The 14,280-nt window shown below is 47.6% G+C and overlaps 2 protein-coding genes across 2 annotated transcripts; one reads left to right on the top strand and one right to left on the bottom strand.

The window, feature by feature from the left end:
* Nucleotides 1-463: 463 nt before the first annotated feature.
* LOC102997434 (pancreatic trypsin inhibitor-like) lies at nt 464-7,608 on the bottom strand. Its single transcript, XM_007185458.2, has 4 exons — nt 7,563-7,608; nt 4,493-4,651; nt 615-797; nt 464-501 (listed from the first exon to the last, which is right to left on the bottom strand). Exons 1-4 carry the CDS (start codon nt 7,606-7,608, stop codon nt 464-466), a joined length of 426 nt encoding a protein of 141 aa, XP_007185520.2.
* Nucleotides 7,609-8,046: 438 nt separating this feature from the next.
* On the top strand, nt 8,047-12,053 carry LOC130704930 (serum basic protease inhibitor-like). Its single transcript, XM_057529724.1, has 2 exons — nt 8,047-8,140; nt 11,833-12,053. The coding sequence occupies exons 1-2, from the start codon at nt 8,047-8,049 to the stop codon at nt 12,051-12,053; spliced, it is 315 nt and encodes a 104-aa protein (XP_057385707.1).
* Nucleotides 12,054-14,280: the final 2,227 nt, after the last annotated feature.

Genomic DNA, 14,280 nt, shown 5'->3' on the forward strand with positions numbered 1-14,280 from the left:
ACAGAGCTAAAGCAAGTAGACCCATGGGGGAAGGAAAGAGGCAGATTTCTGCTGAGGAGGGTAGGGATGGGGAGGAAGAGGAGGAGGTGAACTACTTCAGAAGCAGCCACAGTCCAGCCCTGGGTGGGTACTCCTCGGACTTCAGCAGCAGTTTACAGGTCCTCTGCAAAAGGAAATAAACTTGCTGCTTGACCTCTCTGAAACCCCAGATCTGGACACTGTACACCCTGATAGGTCCTAGGCCATCCCAGAAATGAGCAACCACAGTCCTCCCAGGACCGGGATGAACAACAAGAAGGAGGTGAGTTTTCCAAGCCTAGCTGGGATGGGCAGGAACACTGCAGACCTGCTCTATAGAGTGGCTGACTCAGTGTTCCCATCTGAGAAAAGGGGAGGAAGCTCAGATTATGAAGACAGGGCTTCTAGGGGTGACCTTCTGCCAGCTGGGGCATGGAGAATTTGCTCAGTCCATGCTTTCAAAGGACGTTGCTGCCACTTCTCCTGGAAGGCAGAGAGGAAAGAAGTCACTGTGGGGGTACGAGGGGAGTGGGAGCCCTGAGCTCCACCTCTCTCCCCAGCCCTTCCCCTCCCACCTGCCCTGCCCCCTGTCTTACCCCAGGGCCTGATGGTACCACCGCAGGTCCTCACAAAGTCCTCCCCCATCTTGAAATTTTTGTTCTTAGCATTGCAGCCACCATATACAAAGGTCTCGCAGAACCCGGACTTGGTGTCGTGGAAGTACCTGATGATTTTGGCCTTGCAGGGACCCGTGTATGGAGGCTCCAGGCAGAAGACAGCTGCAGGGCTGCAGGGATGGGAGGGCCTCTGGGTCAGATAGGAGGATGGTCATCACCACTTGCTCTACAAGGTCAACAACTGAAACCACCAGTTTGTTTGCAGTAGAGAGTAGTAAGGGTGCCAGAATGTGAAATGTGAAAAGGCCATTTGATATCCTGCTTTCCAGGACATTATCATTAATGTTTTTAGGCATGACAATGACAAGGTAATATTGTAAATAATTACATACCCTTAATGAATATTATAGATTAGTTGGCATGATGCCACTGATTAGGTTCAAAGAACAACAAAACTGGAGGATGTATATTAAGAAAATTCTCCATATGTGGTCAGTTATTGGAGCTGGGCAATGGGTCCATGGGTTTTATAATACTATTCTCGTACTTGTGTGTGTAGTTGAAAGTTGCTACCATTAAAAAGAAAGTGTTGAGGACTTCCCTGGTGGCGCAGTGGTTAAGGATCTGCCTGACACTGCAGGGGACATGGGTTCGATCCCTGGTCCAGGAAGTTCCCACATGCCACAGAGCAACTAAGCCCATGCGCCATCTACTGAGCCTGCGTTCTAGAGCCTGCGAGCCACAACTACTGAGCCCGCGTGCCACAACTACTGAAACCCACGTGCCTAGAGCCCATGCTCTGCAAAGAGAGAAGCCACCACAATGAGAAGCCAGAGCACCACCACGAAGAGTAGCCCCTGCTCCCTGCAACTAGAGAAAGCCCACGCAGCAAAAAAGACCCAATGCAGCCATAAATAAATAAATAAATAAGTAAATAAATAAATTTTTTAAAAAGATGTGAAGGAATCATGCTCTAATGGAGAAAGGCATGGAAGAAAACACACCAGTGTTTTTACATTGATTAACTCATGCAGGTTGGAATAATGGAATATTGAGGGAAGATTGATATTGTGACTTATATAAAAATTTGAATTTCGTCTTGATCCCATTCCTGGCACAGAGCTCCGAAAACCGATGGAATTTCCTAAGAGATGAGAATGAAAAAGGTGTCTTTTATCATGTGAGGGAGTTGACTTTCGTAAAGCCCCAACCTAAACCAAAACTGGGGACTGGTTGCCAGGGGAACCAACTGCCTCATTAGGGGGTGGGAATTCTCATACCCACCTTCCACCTTTTTCTGTCCCCACACCTCAGGCACAGGAGAGGGGTTGAAGGTTGAAACAATCACAAACAGGTAAAGATTTAATGAATCATGATTTGTGATGAAGCCTCCATAGAAATTTCAAGAGACCAAGTCATATTATTCAAGAGAACTGGGATGGACCCAGGGAACAACATAGGTACATGCTCCATCATGGCTCACCTGGACCACAGCAGCAGCCTGCCCATGGGCCTCTGTCTCTGCCCTTCGCCCCCTAGAGGCCACTCTCTGCACTGCAGCCACAGAGACCCTGATGCAACCCCGAGTCCTATCCCATTGCTCCCAACACCAATCCCTCAGTGACTCCCCAGCTGTCTCACAATCAAATTTGGATTCTTATTTGGAGTCCTACAAGCTCCTCACGACCTACCCCCATGGCCTGCCTCATCCCCTTCTGCTCCCCTCCCCTCCACCCACTCAGCTCCAGCCACCCTGGTCCTTGCTTCTGCTCAAACACAGGAGGCACGTTTTTTTTTTTTTTTGCAGCCTCTTCTCAACATCTCCTTATCACAGAGGGTTTCACTGACCAGTCTACAGAAGGAGCACAGCCTCCTGTATCCCCATCACTCTCTTTCTTCAAAACACTCATCTCGACCTGGCATGGGATTTTTCCCTTTCTTTATTGTCCGTCTCCCTCCTAGAAGTCAGATTATTTTACTATATTTTGTTTACAGCTGTTTCCCTACACTAAGAACGATGTGTTTTAGGAACAAAAAGCATAAATATTTGATAAATATTTGTCTAAGGAATGAATTTCCCATTTCATACTCATGCCAAGTGCAGAGTCATTGATCAAACTGGAAATAGTAACATTCTTGTTAGTGAAATGTCTATTCGGTGATGGAACATGTCTATATAATTATGAGACAACCTCTAACAGTGTATATCCTAAAAGGAAAATAAAATCGTAGTCTGTTGGGGGGCAAGGGGAAGGGCCTAGAGTTTTGACTAATATGGTACCAGCCTGGAAAAAAGTCTGGGCCCCACGTGCAAAAACACAAAAGTACTGCATTTCTTGCTCTCCCTGCAGTTGCCTCAGAAAGGGAAGAAGTTAGGTGTCACTCAACTTTCTGATTAATTTCATAATAAAGAAATGATAATTATTTGACATAAGTTTCTTTTTGGGAGGGTGGTGAAGAAATGCAGGCAGACAAGTCTTTCCAACTAAGATATTTAGGTGGAAAATGGACATCACTGACCATGACATGGGGAGAGTCTTTACACTCATGATTGGTAATCCTTTCAAAAAGCTCATGTAACATGGTCCCCCTGTTCAGGTAAGGAAACTGCAGAAGACTTGCCCCAGGACACATGGCATGTGGGTGGTTGGATCAGGACAAGATACTATCATATCACAATCCATTTAATAAAGTACCTGATTCTGCCAGGAATTCTGAAAAACAGATAACCAGTAAGGACTTCTGAGTACAGTTTCCCACCCACATACAATAGTCCCCTGTCCCCAAACCTCACCCCAGCCACAAATTATAGAGAAGAGTGCGTCCGGGTTTTGTCCCTGACAGCAAATATGTGGTGTCCCTACCAACACCCACTGGGCGGCCCACAAGTCAATTCACTTCTGACATTAAATCTGCAAAGGGAGTCGACACCCCACAGGTTGAGGGCTCAGTCCCTGAGGACGGCCCCCACTTCAAGTGCCGATCACAAGTTGCGGGGTCACCCATACACGTGACCAACTGGCTATAATTATAAATTCAGAGGTTCCATGACCCCACCTCCCATATTCAATAATTTATTAGAACCACTCACAAAACTAAGGAAAGCCCTTTACTTACTGTCCCCAGTTATTGTAAAGGATAAAGCTCTGGGACAGCCCTATGGAGGAGATGCGTAGGGCAAAGGGGGAGCTGGGGGGGCCGAGCCTCCATGCCCTCTAAGAACACCCCCCTCACAATCCCTTCATGTGTTCACCTCCCCTGAAGCCCTCTGAACCCAGTGTTCATGGGTTTTAATTGACGGTTCCAGGTAGGCAATTTGATTGAATCATTGGTCATTGGTGACTGAACTCTACCTCAGTACCCTCTCCTCTCCCCAGAGGGGCTGGGGGTGAAGGTTCTAACCCTCTAATCACCAGGTGGGATCTTCCGGAGTCCAGTCCCATCCAGAAGCTATCTAGGGTCCCATCCTTGACTCCTCTCATGACCTACGAAATCAGTAAATTCCAAGAGTTTCAGGAGGTCTGTTTTAGGAACCAGGACAAGGATCAAATATGGATGTTTTCTTTACATTAAAGTGAGGCTCAGGGACAAGACGGTGACCAGGAACAGAGGGTCTCAGAGATGGGGTCCCTGGTCTGGTACGGTTCAGTGGGTTACTTTTATTAAAACCTGAAACATAATGATTCCTTTTGAGAGTCATGAAATGTCCCTGGAGTTAAAACTGCCCAACTTCCCAGGAGAAATCCAGAGAGGGCTGTCAGCACCCACCCCACCCCTGCTCCCAGCCCTTCCATGGACTCGCCTCATTCCCTCCCACCCTGCCCCAGCCTGTAGAGGAGAGGTGGGTCGGGACTTACCCTGGGCCTGTTTGCTGGTTTCAGCCCCTGGGGTGCCGGCCACCAGGGTGCCCAGGAGGACGAGAAGGGCTGCAGAGAGGCCGAGCTGGTTCATCGGCGTGGCCTTGCAGGAGGGCTTCTGAGGAAAGCTGGGGGCTAACACAGCTTCTGACACCCCACCTGAGGCGTGGGAACAGGCAATAAGGTGGGAAGTGAGGAGGAGATGATGTGGGGTCAGTGCTGTTCCTAGAAATCTCCCCACATGACCAGGCTTCCTGCTTCTGCCTGCTGGGGCCAAATGCCCAGTAACAGCGCTTCTCAAACTTGCCTGTGGGTCTTGTGAAAACACAGACTGTGATTCCACAGGTGGAATATTTGTCTGATTTGTTCCTCACGGAGCGTCCCAGCACCTAGAGCAGTGCATGGCACGTGATGGCCGCTCAGTGGGTGGATGAGAGCAAATCAAAGGACAGAAATGAACAGCAGTGTGTTAGCTCAGGTCCTCATTTTCAGCCTCCTGCAGGTGTCATCACATCAGCGGATCAATGCCCTTCGCTCCCTTCCGCCCCCACCTACCTCAGAAGACAGGTGTAACACAGGGCCGCTTCCTGCATCCCTTGAAGCAGCATCTCAACTCTATGGACACAAGCTCTTTACCTGGCACTGGTCCAGGAGAATGGTGAGCTGGGTGAAGACTATCTCCATCTGGAGGACAAACCCTGACTTTCTGGGTAGAAAAAATTTAAGGGGCATGGGCAGAGGGGAAGCAAGGAGCTGAACACGTCTCCACAGCATGACCATTCACCGACCCTCACCTGGTTTCACCAACAAGAGAGCTGCCTGCCTGAATGGCTCTCAGGGGCTGGAGTGGATCTCAGGGGAACTTGGAAGATCTCCTGCAACATTCCTTTTCCCATTCTGGTCTCTCCACCAGTGGTTTTGAGATCGGAGGACCTAAGTTTGCATCTCACATCTCCCTTTTCCTAACTTTGTGATCTGGGGCCAGAAATCTCCCAGAGCCCCGTGTCATCAGGTGCCACATGAGATCCGTGCTGCCCACGTCGTGAGGTTGCTGAGGAAGCAGTGGAGGCAACAGACATATATTCCTTCTCCCTGCACAGTCAGTCCTTGTAATAAGAACAATAGTGAGCTGTATGACAGTTAACACTTAGCTCCTTTGATCAGGGGGTAAAATAATGGCAACGTGGGGTGGGAAAAGGGCAGGACATGGGTAAAGTCAATCACTGAAGCAAGAGGGCTTTCGGTTACCTCTGACGAAGAAGGAGACCTATTTGGAAGAGAGACTCTGACTCTCCTCTGGCACTGGGGGAACTTCCTGAGGGCGGACTTCTAGAAGGGGACACTGCAACAATCAATGCTGTTTGTTCCTTTCTTTACTACAGTCGACAGCACATTTAAAAAGCAGTCAGGAGCTAAGGAAACTAAAACTCTATGTGCTTCTAGACAACTTACTTTGGACTGTGGATTTGGACTTGGGGATTTCTTAAGGCAGATACCATCATCCTCTTTTACAAAGAAAGAATCTGTGGCTCAGAGAGGTGAAGTGACTTGCCCAAGATCACACAGCAACATACTGAGTTACTGAAGCCAATCTCTTTTCATGAATACCAAGTCATTTCCCCATTACACTGTCATAAATTAAGAGTTATTAATAATAATTAAATAACTTGCATATTTATAGTATTACTCTTACTGTTATCAGATCTGATATTCATTAAAAGCTTACTCTGCCAATACATGCAGAGTAAGCATGTATTTAAAGCATTTAACAAATATATCTTTTTAATTCTCACCACAATGTTATGAGATTGATAAAGAGAAAATCAACCTCTGAGTTCCAAGACCTGACCTGGCATCACAGTGTGCCTTGTGTTCTCCTCCTTAACAGAAATATTTCAGAAACCTTCAACATCAGACAAGGCCATTCTGTGTCCCTGCTGGATCAAGACAAAAATAGGACATTCAGTAATGATGTTTGAATATTGACAAAGTGAGGTAAATTATACAAACCACCAAAATATCCAAGCATCTCCCTATATTGAGTGACTGCTACTACTTTACCAAGTACAGCTCTAACCTCTATCTAGTCTTCCCTTCTTAGAGTTAAGATAAAGGTACCCATTCAGAGAACTGCCCCACTTCCTGACAGCATCTATCCAGAGCAGAGCCAGATTCCTGAAACACCGCCCCCAAATCACCTAACACAAGCCCACATCCTATAAACTCTTTCTAACATTCTTTTAATGAGATATCATATTGTTTTCCTCGGTGATTCCTATTCCTTGCTACAGTGAGTAATAAACCCAACTAGTTCAACTGAACCAGATTCCTCTCTCTACACTCTATGACTTTAGGCAAAGTGCTTTATTTCTTGTTACCTGAGGTTCCTTTTCTGTGTCATGAGAAAATACCAACAGTTTCTCTCCTCTCTTTTAGGATTTTTGAGGATTAGATGAGTTTATATGTGTCAAGTGCTTAGGATAATGCCTGACACATAGAAGAAGCTAAGTTTTTTCTGCTGTCATTACTCATTATTATTCTTATTACAAGGACTTTGACTTTGCAGGGAGAATGAATTTATGTCTGTTGCCTCCACTGCTTCCACAGCAACCCTGTGATGTAGGCAGCACGGATCTCAGGTGACACCTGATGACACTGGGGCTCTGGGAGGTTTAAGTTCCCTGGCACAAGGTTAGGAAAAGACAGAGCTGGTACCCAAACTGAGGTCCAAGAATGCCAAAACCACTGGGGGAGAGAGCAGGAGGAGGGGAGCTCTTGCAGGCGATCTTCCAAGCTCCCCTGAGGTCCACTCAGGCAGGCAGCTCTCCTGTTTCTGAAACCAGGGGAGGGGCGGTGGGAGGTCATGCTGTGGTGACGTGTTCAACTCCCTTCTTCCCCTCTGCCCACACCCTTTACTCCTTTTTCTACCCAGAAAAGAGGGTTGCAGCCCCAGGAGGACAATGTCTTTCCCTAGCTTAGCTTCTGCCTGGACCAATGCCTGGTAAACAGCAAGCATTCACCCAGCTGAGAAGCTGTGGCAATGGTTGCATGAAGGTTTCCTGTGTCACACCTGTCTTCTGAGGTAGGTTGGGGTAGTCCTTGTGGGGGTTGGACATTGACGCCCAGAAGTGATGACACCTGCAGGAGGCTGAGTAGGAGGACCTGAGCTAACACACTGCTGTTCACTTATGTGTCCTTTGATTGGCTCTCATCCACCTACTGACCGTCCGTCACCTGTCGTGCACTGCTCTAGGTGCTGGGATGCTCCCTGAGTCAACATATTGGACAAAATTCCACCTGTGGAATCACAATCCTTGTTTCCAAGACCCACAGGCAGAGTCAAGTCTGAGAAATGCTGTTACTGGGCATTTGGCCCCAGCAGGCAGAAGCAGGAAGCCTGATTAGGTGGGGAGATTACGCAATAAACAGGACTGACCCCAGCTCCTCCCCTTCCTCACTCCCCTCCTTATTGCCTGTCCCACCCCTCAGCTGGGTTATGAAAAGCTCTGTCAGCCCCCAGGTTTCCTCAGAAGCCCTCCTGCGAGGCCACGAACATGAGACGGCTCTGCCTCTCCGTCGCCCTTCTCGTCCTCCTGGGCACCCTGGTGGCCTGCACCCCGGGCGGTGAACCCAAGAGCCGTGCCAGAGGTAAGTCCTGGCTCACCTCACCTCTGCAGGCTGGGGGGGATGAGGCGAGTCCATGGAGGGGGCTGGGGAGCAGGGGTGGGGTGGGTGCTGACAGCCCTCTCTGGATTTCTCCTGGGAAGTTGGGCAGTTTTAACTCCAGGGACATTTCATGACTCTCAATAGGAAAAAAATTAAAATTAAAATTAAAAAAAATATATCCCACCAAATTTACTAGATCAGGGATCCAATCTCTGAGACTCTCTATTCCTGGTCAGTGCCATGTCCCTGAACTTCACTGTAGTGTAATAAAAAGATCAATTTGATCCTTGTCCTGGTTCCTAGAACAGACCTCCTGAAACGCTTGGATTTACTCTTTTTCATAGGTCACAAGATGAGTCAAGGAAGGCGATCCGAGAGACTTTTAGTCTGGCCTTCAAAAACACTCAAACACGCTTTTAGAGGTTAGAACTTTCAACACCCTGCATCCCAGCTCCTCTGGGTAGAGGGAAGGGTGTTGAGATGGAGATCAATCACCAATGGCCAATGATTCAATCAATATGTCTATTTATTGACACCTCAATAAAAATCCATAAATATTGGGGTTCAGAGAGCTTTCGGGGTGGTGACCACATGGAGGTGCTGTGAGGGTGGTGTGCTCCCCTAGGGCACTGAGCCTCCGCACACCTCTCCTCCCCCTTTGCCCTACGCATCTCCTCCATTTCGCTGTCCCTGAGGTTTATCCTTTATAATAACATGGGAACAGTAAGTAAAGTGTTTTCCTGATTTCGGTCACTGCTTCTACTGAGTTATTAAACATGGAGGTGGGGTCATGGAGCCTCCGATTTTTAGCCAGTCGGTCACAAGCATGAGTGACTCTGGACCACATGGCTGGCATTTGAAGTGAGGACAGTCTTGAGTCCTCAACCTGTGGGATCTGCAGTAACTCCACCGATTTAGTATCAGAAGTAAATTGAGGGACTTCCCTGGTGGTCCACTGGCTAACACTCTCCCCTTCCCATGCAGGGCTCCTGGGTTCGATCCTTCGTCATGGAATCAGATCCTACATGACAGAAATAAGAGTTCCCATGCCGCACCTAAAGTTCCTTCATATCGCAACTAAAGATTTTGCGTGCTGCAACAAAGATCCCGCATGCATAACGAAGATCCAGCAAGCTGCAACAAAGATTCCGCATGCCTCAACAAAGATCCCGAATGCCTCAACCAAGATCTTGCATGCGGCAACGAACATCCCACACGGGGCAACTAAGATCCCACACAGGGCCATGAAGATCCCGTGAGCTGCAACTAAGACCTGCCACAGCCAAATACACATATACATACATACATATTTTTTTAAAAAAAGAACTAACTTGACTAGTGGGATGGCTACTGGTTATTGGGGTATTGGTTAATGATGGTGGAGACACCACATCTTGGTGTCAGGGAAAAACCCAGACTCCCTCTTCCCTGTGATTTGGGGGCTCAGGTGAGGCTTGGGGATAGGGGAGTAATGAATGTGGGACACTGCACCCCGAAAACCCTTACCAAGTTACCTGTATTTTCAGAATTCCTGGCAGAATCAGGTAGTATATCTAATGGGTTGTGGCAGATGGTAGCTTGTCCTGACCCTATCACCCACATGCTGTGTGGGTCATTTGCAGTTTCCTCACCTGAAAGGGGAACCATGTTACATGGGTTGTTTGAACAGCTTACCAGTCATGCATTTAAAGAGTTTAATCACATTTCATGGCCAACTGTGTCCATTTTCTGCCAAGATGTGTTAATCTGAAAAAACTTCTCTATCTACTTCCTTTGGGCAAGAAAAAATATTTAGGTGTCAAATAATGATTATTCCTCTAGGATTAAAATTAATCAGAAAGATGTGGGACCACTGAGCAGAGCAACTGCAGGGAAAGCAAGAAACACAGCGCTTGTGTGAGTTGGCTCCTGGGACCAGGGCAGATACAATCTTAGTAAAGTCTCAAGGCCCTTTCCCTTGTCCCCTTTTGACTATTATTTTATTACCCTCTCAGGATATAGAACGAGAGGTAGATTGATAATTATGTAGACCTGCCCCATCATCAAGTAGACTTTGCACTAACAGGAATTCCATTATATCTATTCTATTCAATGACTGTGTGCTTGGCATGAGCATGAAATAGAAGATTCATTTCCTGGCCATATGTTTATTAAGTCCCTACAGGCTTGGTTTTTGGTGTGGGGAAAGAGCTGTAGATAGAATACAGAAAAATACCTTGCCTTCTCGGAGCGAGACCAACAATAGCAAAAGGGGGAATACTCTGCTAGGTTATGAGTTTTTGAAGGTAGAGAGTGATGGGGATAAAAGAGGCTGTGCTCTTTCTGTAGACTGATCAGCGAACCCCTCTGTGATAAGGGGGCGTTGGAGCAGAGGCTGCAGAAAGAACACACCTGGTGTGAACGAGCAGCAGCAATTACCAGGGTGGCTGGAGCTGAGTGGGTGGGAGGGGAGGAGAGGGGAAGGGATGAGGCCAAAGAGGCCATGGGGACAGGTCCTGACCAGCCTTGTAGGATGAGAATCGGAATTTGACTGTGAGAGAGATGGGGAGTCACTGAGGAACTGGTCATGGGAGCAATGGGATAGGATCCCTGTGGCTGCAGTGCGGAGAGTGGCCTCTAGGGGGCGAAGGGCAGAGACAGAGGCCCAGTGGGCAGGCTGCTGCAGTGGTCCAGGTGAGCCATGATGGAGCGTGTACCTATGTTGTTCCCTGGGTCGATGCCAGTCCTTTTGAATAACATGAATCTCTTCCTCTGTTGAAGTTTCTATGGAGGCTTCATTATCTAGTGATGATGCATTAAATCATTAGCCATTGGTGATCGCTCAACCTCCAGCTCCTCTCCGATCCCTGAGGTTGGGGGGCGGGCTGAACTGTGGATGCAAGGCCATGAGGGAGGGTAGGAATGAAAGTTGCAACCCTCCTGTCAGGCAGTGGTTTCCCCTGGCAACCAGAACCCATTCTGGGGTTACTAGGGTCTTCCCAAAAGACAACTACTTCACATAACAAAAGACACTTTTATTGCTCTCAGCACTTAAGAAATACCAAGGTTTGTAAAAACTCTGTGCCAGGAAATTACAAAGAACAAATATATATATATATATATATTGCTTATTATAAGTCACAGTATCAATATAGTGTCAATATTCAATTTATAGAGTCCCTGTGCAGTAACAAAAGAGAGCACACTGGTATGTTTTCTTCATGCCTTTTTCCATTACAGCATGATGTCTTCACATTTTTATTAATGGTGGAAACCTTTTACCATATACATAAGTGCAGACAATAGTATTATAAAACCCAGGTACCAGCTCCAGTAGTTATTGATATATGGTGGATATTTTTTACCTGTGTTCTCCTTTTTTCTTTTCTTTCTTTTTTTTTTTTTTTTTGTTAGAGTTTTTTGAAGCTAATCAAGGGCATCATACCAATTAATTTTAAAATACTTCATGAAGGAGATATAAATTTTTACATGATTACCATATCATGGTCATGCCTAGCAATGTTAATAATAATATCCCAGAAAGCAGGTTGTCAAATGGCCTTTTCAATTTGACCAGCCCCCAGAACCCTAACATTCTCTATCGCAAACAAACTGGTGGTTTCAGCTGTGACCTTGTAGACCGAGCTGTGATGATGGCCCTCATAACTGACCCAGAGCCCCTCCCATCCCAGCAGGTTCTCAGCCTGCCTTCTGCCTGGAGCCTCATTACACGGGTCCCTGCAGGGCCCGGAAGATCAGGTACTTCTACAACGCCAAGTCCGGGCACTGCGAGATCTTTATATATGGCGGCTGCCGAGGGAAGAAGAACAGCTTCCTGACAGCAGAGGATTGCATGAAGACCTGCGGTGGTCATGTGGGGATCCAGCAGTTAGAAAGGGGGCGGGGCAAGGTGTGAGGGGAAGGGCTGGGGAAAGAGATGGCGCTCAGGGGGCCTCACACCATTCACACCTGCACAGTGTCTTTCTTCCTCGCTGCCTCCCAGGAGAAGTGGCTGCGGTGTCCTGTGAAACCACACACTGAGCACATCCTCCGCGGGCCAGCTTGGCAGAAGGTCACCCCTAGAAGCCCCGTCATGAGAATCTGAGCCTCCTCACATGCTCCCCTTTTCTCAGATGGGAACACTGAGTCAGCCGCCCTATAGAGCAGGTCTGCAGAGCTCCTGAGCTCCCCACCCAGGCTTGGAAACTCACTTCCTTCTTGTTGGTCATTCTGGTCCTGGGTGGGCTGTGGTTGCATATTTCTGGGAAAGTCTAGGATCTGTCAAGGTCAGCGGTGTCCAAGTGTGGTGCTTGAGAGATGTCAATCAGCAAGTTCCTTTCTTTTTGCAGAGGACCTGCGAACTGTGCTCTCCAGAAACTCTGAAGTCCGAGGAGGAGCCACGAAGGGCTGGGCAGTGGCTGCTTCTGAAACAGTTTTGTCTCCTCTGAGTCCTTCTCAAGCCCACCCTCCTCAGCAGAACCCTGCCTCCCTCCTTCCCCCCATGGGTCCACTTGCTTTAGCTCTGTCTCATCCAGTCGGCTCTAAGCACCAGGAGAACAAGTCTTCCCTTTACCCCTAGCACTTAGCACGGTTCCTGGCACGAAGGAGACAGTCCATAAATATTTGAGGAAGGAAGGAATGAATGCAGGAGCACATTCCTCACGACCCGAGTAACTATAGAGCATAGGGTTTGAAGCCAGGATTCTTCTCTTAACACACATCCTCACTGCATCCTTACCTTCCTCCCCTTACCCCCATCACTGCTCTCCTTATGGGTACCCTAGGTGGCATTTCTGGCATCCAGTTCTCAGTATCAGTGGTGGCAGAGGTCTTTTCAATAGAGAAGCCCCTTTCTGCCATGATTTTGTTGCACATTTTTCTTTCTGTGGTTTCAAACAGTCTGGCTTATATTTCAATAAATTCATATTGAAATTAAACTCACTGGAGTAGATTCTGTGGTTTGCCCCTAAGAACCTTCACCACTAGGGTCCATGGAGATGCTGGTCCTTCTCACTATTCTGCAGAGCAGTGGGCACCTCCCCTTTTCCTGTCCTCAGACTGGGCCCTGCCAGGTATAGGAAGCAAACCCATTACAGCACCATCTACCTCTGAATGGCCACCCCAAGCTACACAAAAACCCGTGGGACAGACACCTCAACATGAAAGCCTTCTTTCTTCACTTCTTGGGCCAGGTCAAATTTGGGTGCAGGTTGTTCTCCTGGACTCTCAGAAGAACAAAGGAAGGAGCATGAGACTCAGTTGTCCATTTGCAGTAGGAACCCCCTTGCCTGAGGTCACATGTGGGAGGGGGCTTCTTACTTCAGTTAAGGAAGGGCAACTACCCTTTTAGTGCGCCAGGCTCTGTGTTAGCATTTTGCCTGCATTCTTCTATTAATCGTCCTAAGAATACTTCAAGGGAGGAAACGGTGGCACGGAGATGTCACTTAGCTGCTGTATGAGTTTCCTGACACAACAGGTCCAGCTCTCCCAAGTAGAGCAACTTTGACAATGTTTTCACGCTCCTGCCTCTGGGAAGATGTGGGATGGAGGCACCTTTGGAGAACAGAGAGTATCTGTTTCACTACAGATGAGGAAACTGAGGCATGGGGACCACAACAAGCATAGTATTTAAATAAACAAGAACACAGATGGTGCTGGTTCTGTTACTCACTTCTTTGTAGTCTTGGCAAATTTCCCAACATCTCTGAGCTCTACATTCTTCAATTATAAAATAAGGATAATGCTTGTACTTAATGTTTCTAGCCAGTGACCACCAGAAACACCCCTGTTCCACAACAAGCCTAGTGTCTAAATAAACCAGAGGGACTCCCTGGTGGTCCAGTGGGTAAAACTCTGTGCTCCCAATGCAGGGTGCCCGGGTTTGATCCCTGGTTGGGGAACTAGATCCCTCATGCATGCCACAACTAGCAGTCCGCATGCCGCAACGAAGATCCCGCCTGCCTCAACGAAGACCCGGCGCAGACAAAGTAAATAAATGAATAAATAAATAGAAATGAATTGTCCAATAGACAGTAGAATTTGAAATAGTAAAAAAAAATCAATCAATCAATCAATAAACAAGAACACAGGTGGTGCTCGTTCTGTTTCCCAGACTCTGGTTTCAGAGTCTGTGTACATGCACT

This window comes from Balaenoptera acutorostrata, chromosome 15, assembly GCF_949987535.1.
Source record: "Balaenoptera acutorostrata chromosome 15, mBalAcu1.1, whole genome shotgun sequence".
Classification (NCBI taxonomy): domain Eukaryota; kingdom Metazoa; phylum Chordata; class Mammalia; order Artiodactyla; family Balaenopteridae; genus Balaenoptera; species Balaenoptera acutorostrata.

What these genes read in the sequence shown, in the direction of transcription:
- LOC102997434 (XM_007185458.2), bottom strand. Translation starts at nt 7,608, where the DNA reads ATGTCCAACCCCCACAAGGACTACCCCAACCTACCTCAGAAGACAG. An exon ending in CAACCTACCTCAGAAGACAG is followed by an intron (nt 4,652 to 7,562) that starts GTGTGACACAGG and finishes CCCACGCCTCAG; the next exon opens with GTGGGGTGTCAGAAGCTGTG. An exon ending in TGGTACCATCAGGCCCTGGG is followed by an intron (nt 502 to 614) that starts GTAAGACAGGGG and finishes TCTGCCTTCCAG; the next exon opens with GAGAAGTGGCAGCAACGTCC.
- LOC130704930 (XM_057529724.1), top strand. Translation starts at nt 8,047, where the DNA reads ATGAGACGGCTCTGCCTCTCCGTCGCCCTTCTCGTCCTCCTGGGCACC. An exon ending in ACCCAAGAGCCGTGCCAGAG is followed by an intron (nt 8,141 to 11,832) that starts GTAAGTCCTGGC and finishes CCATCCCAGCAG; the next exon opens with GTTCTCAGCCTGCCTTCTGC.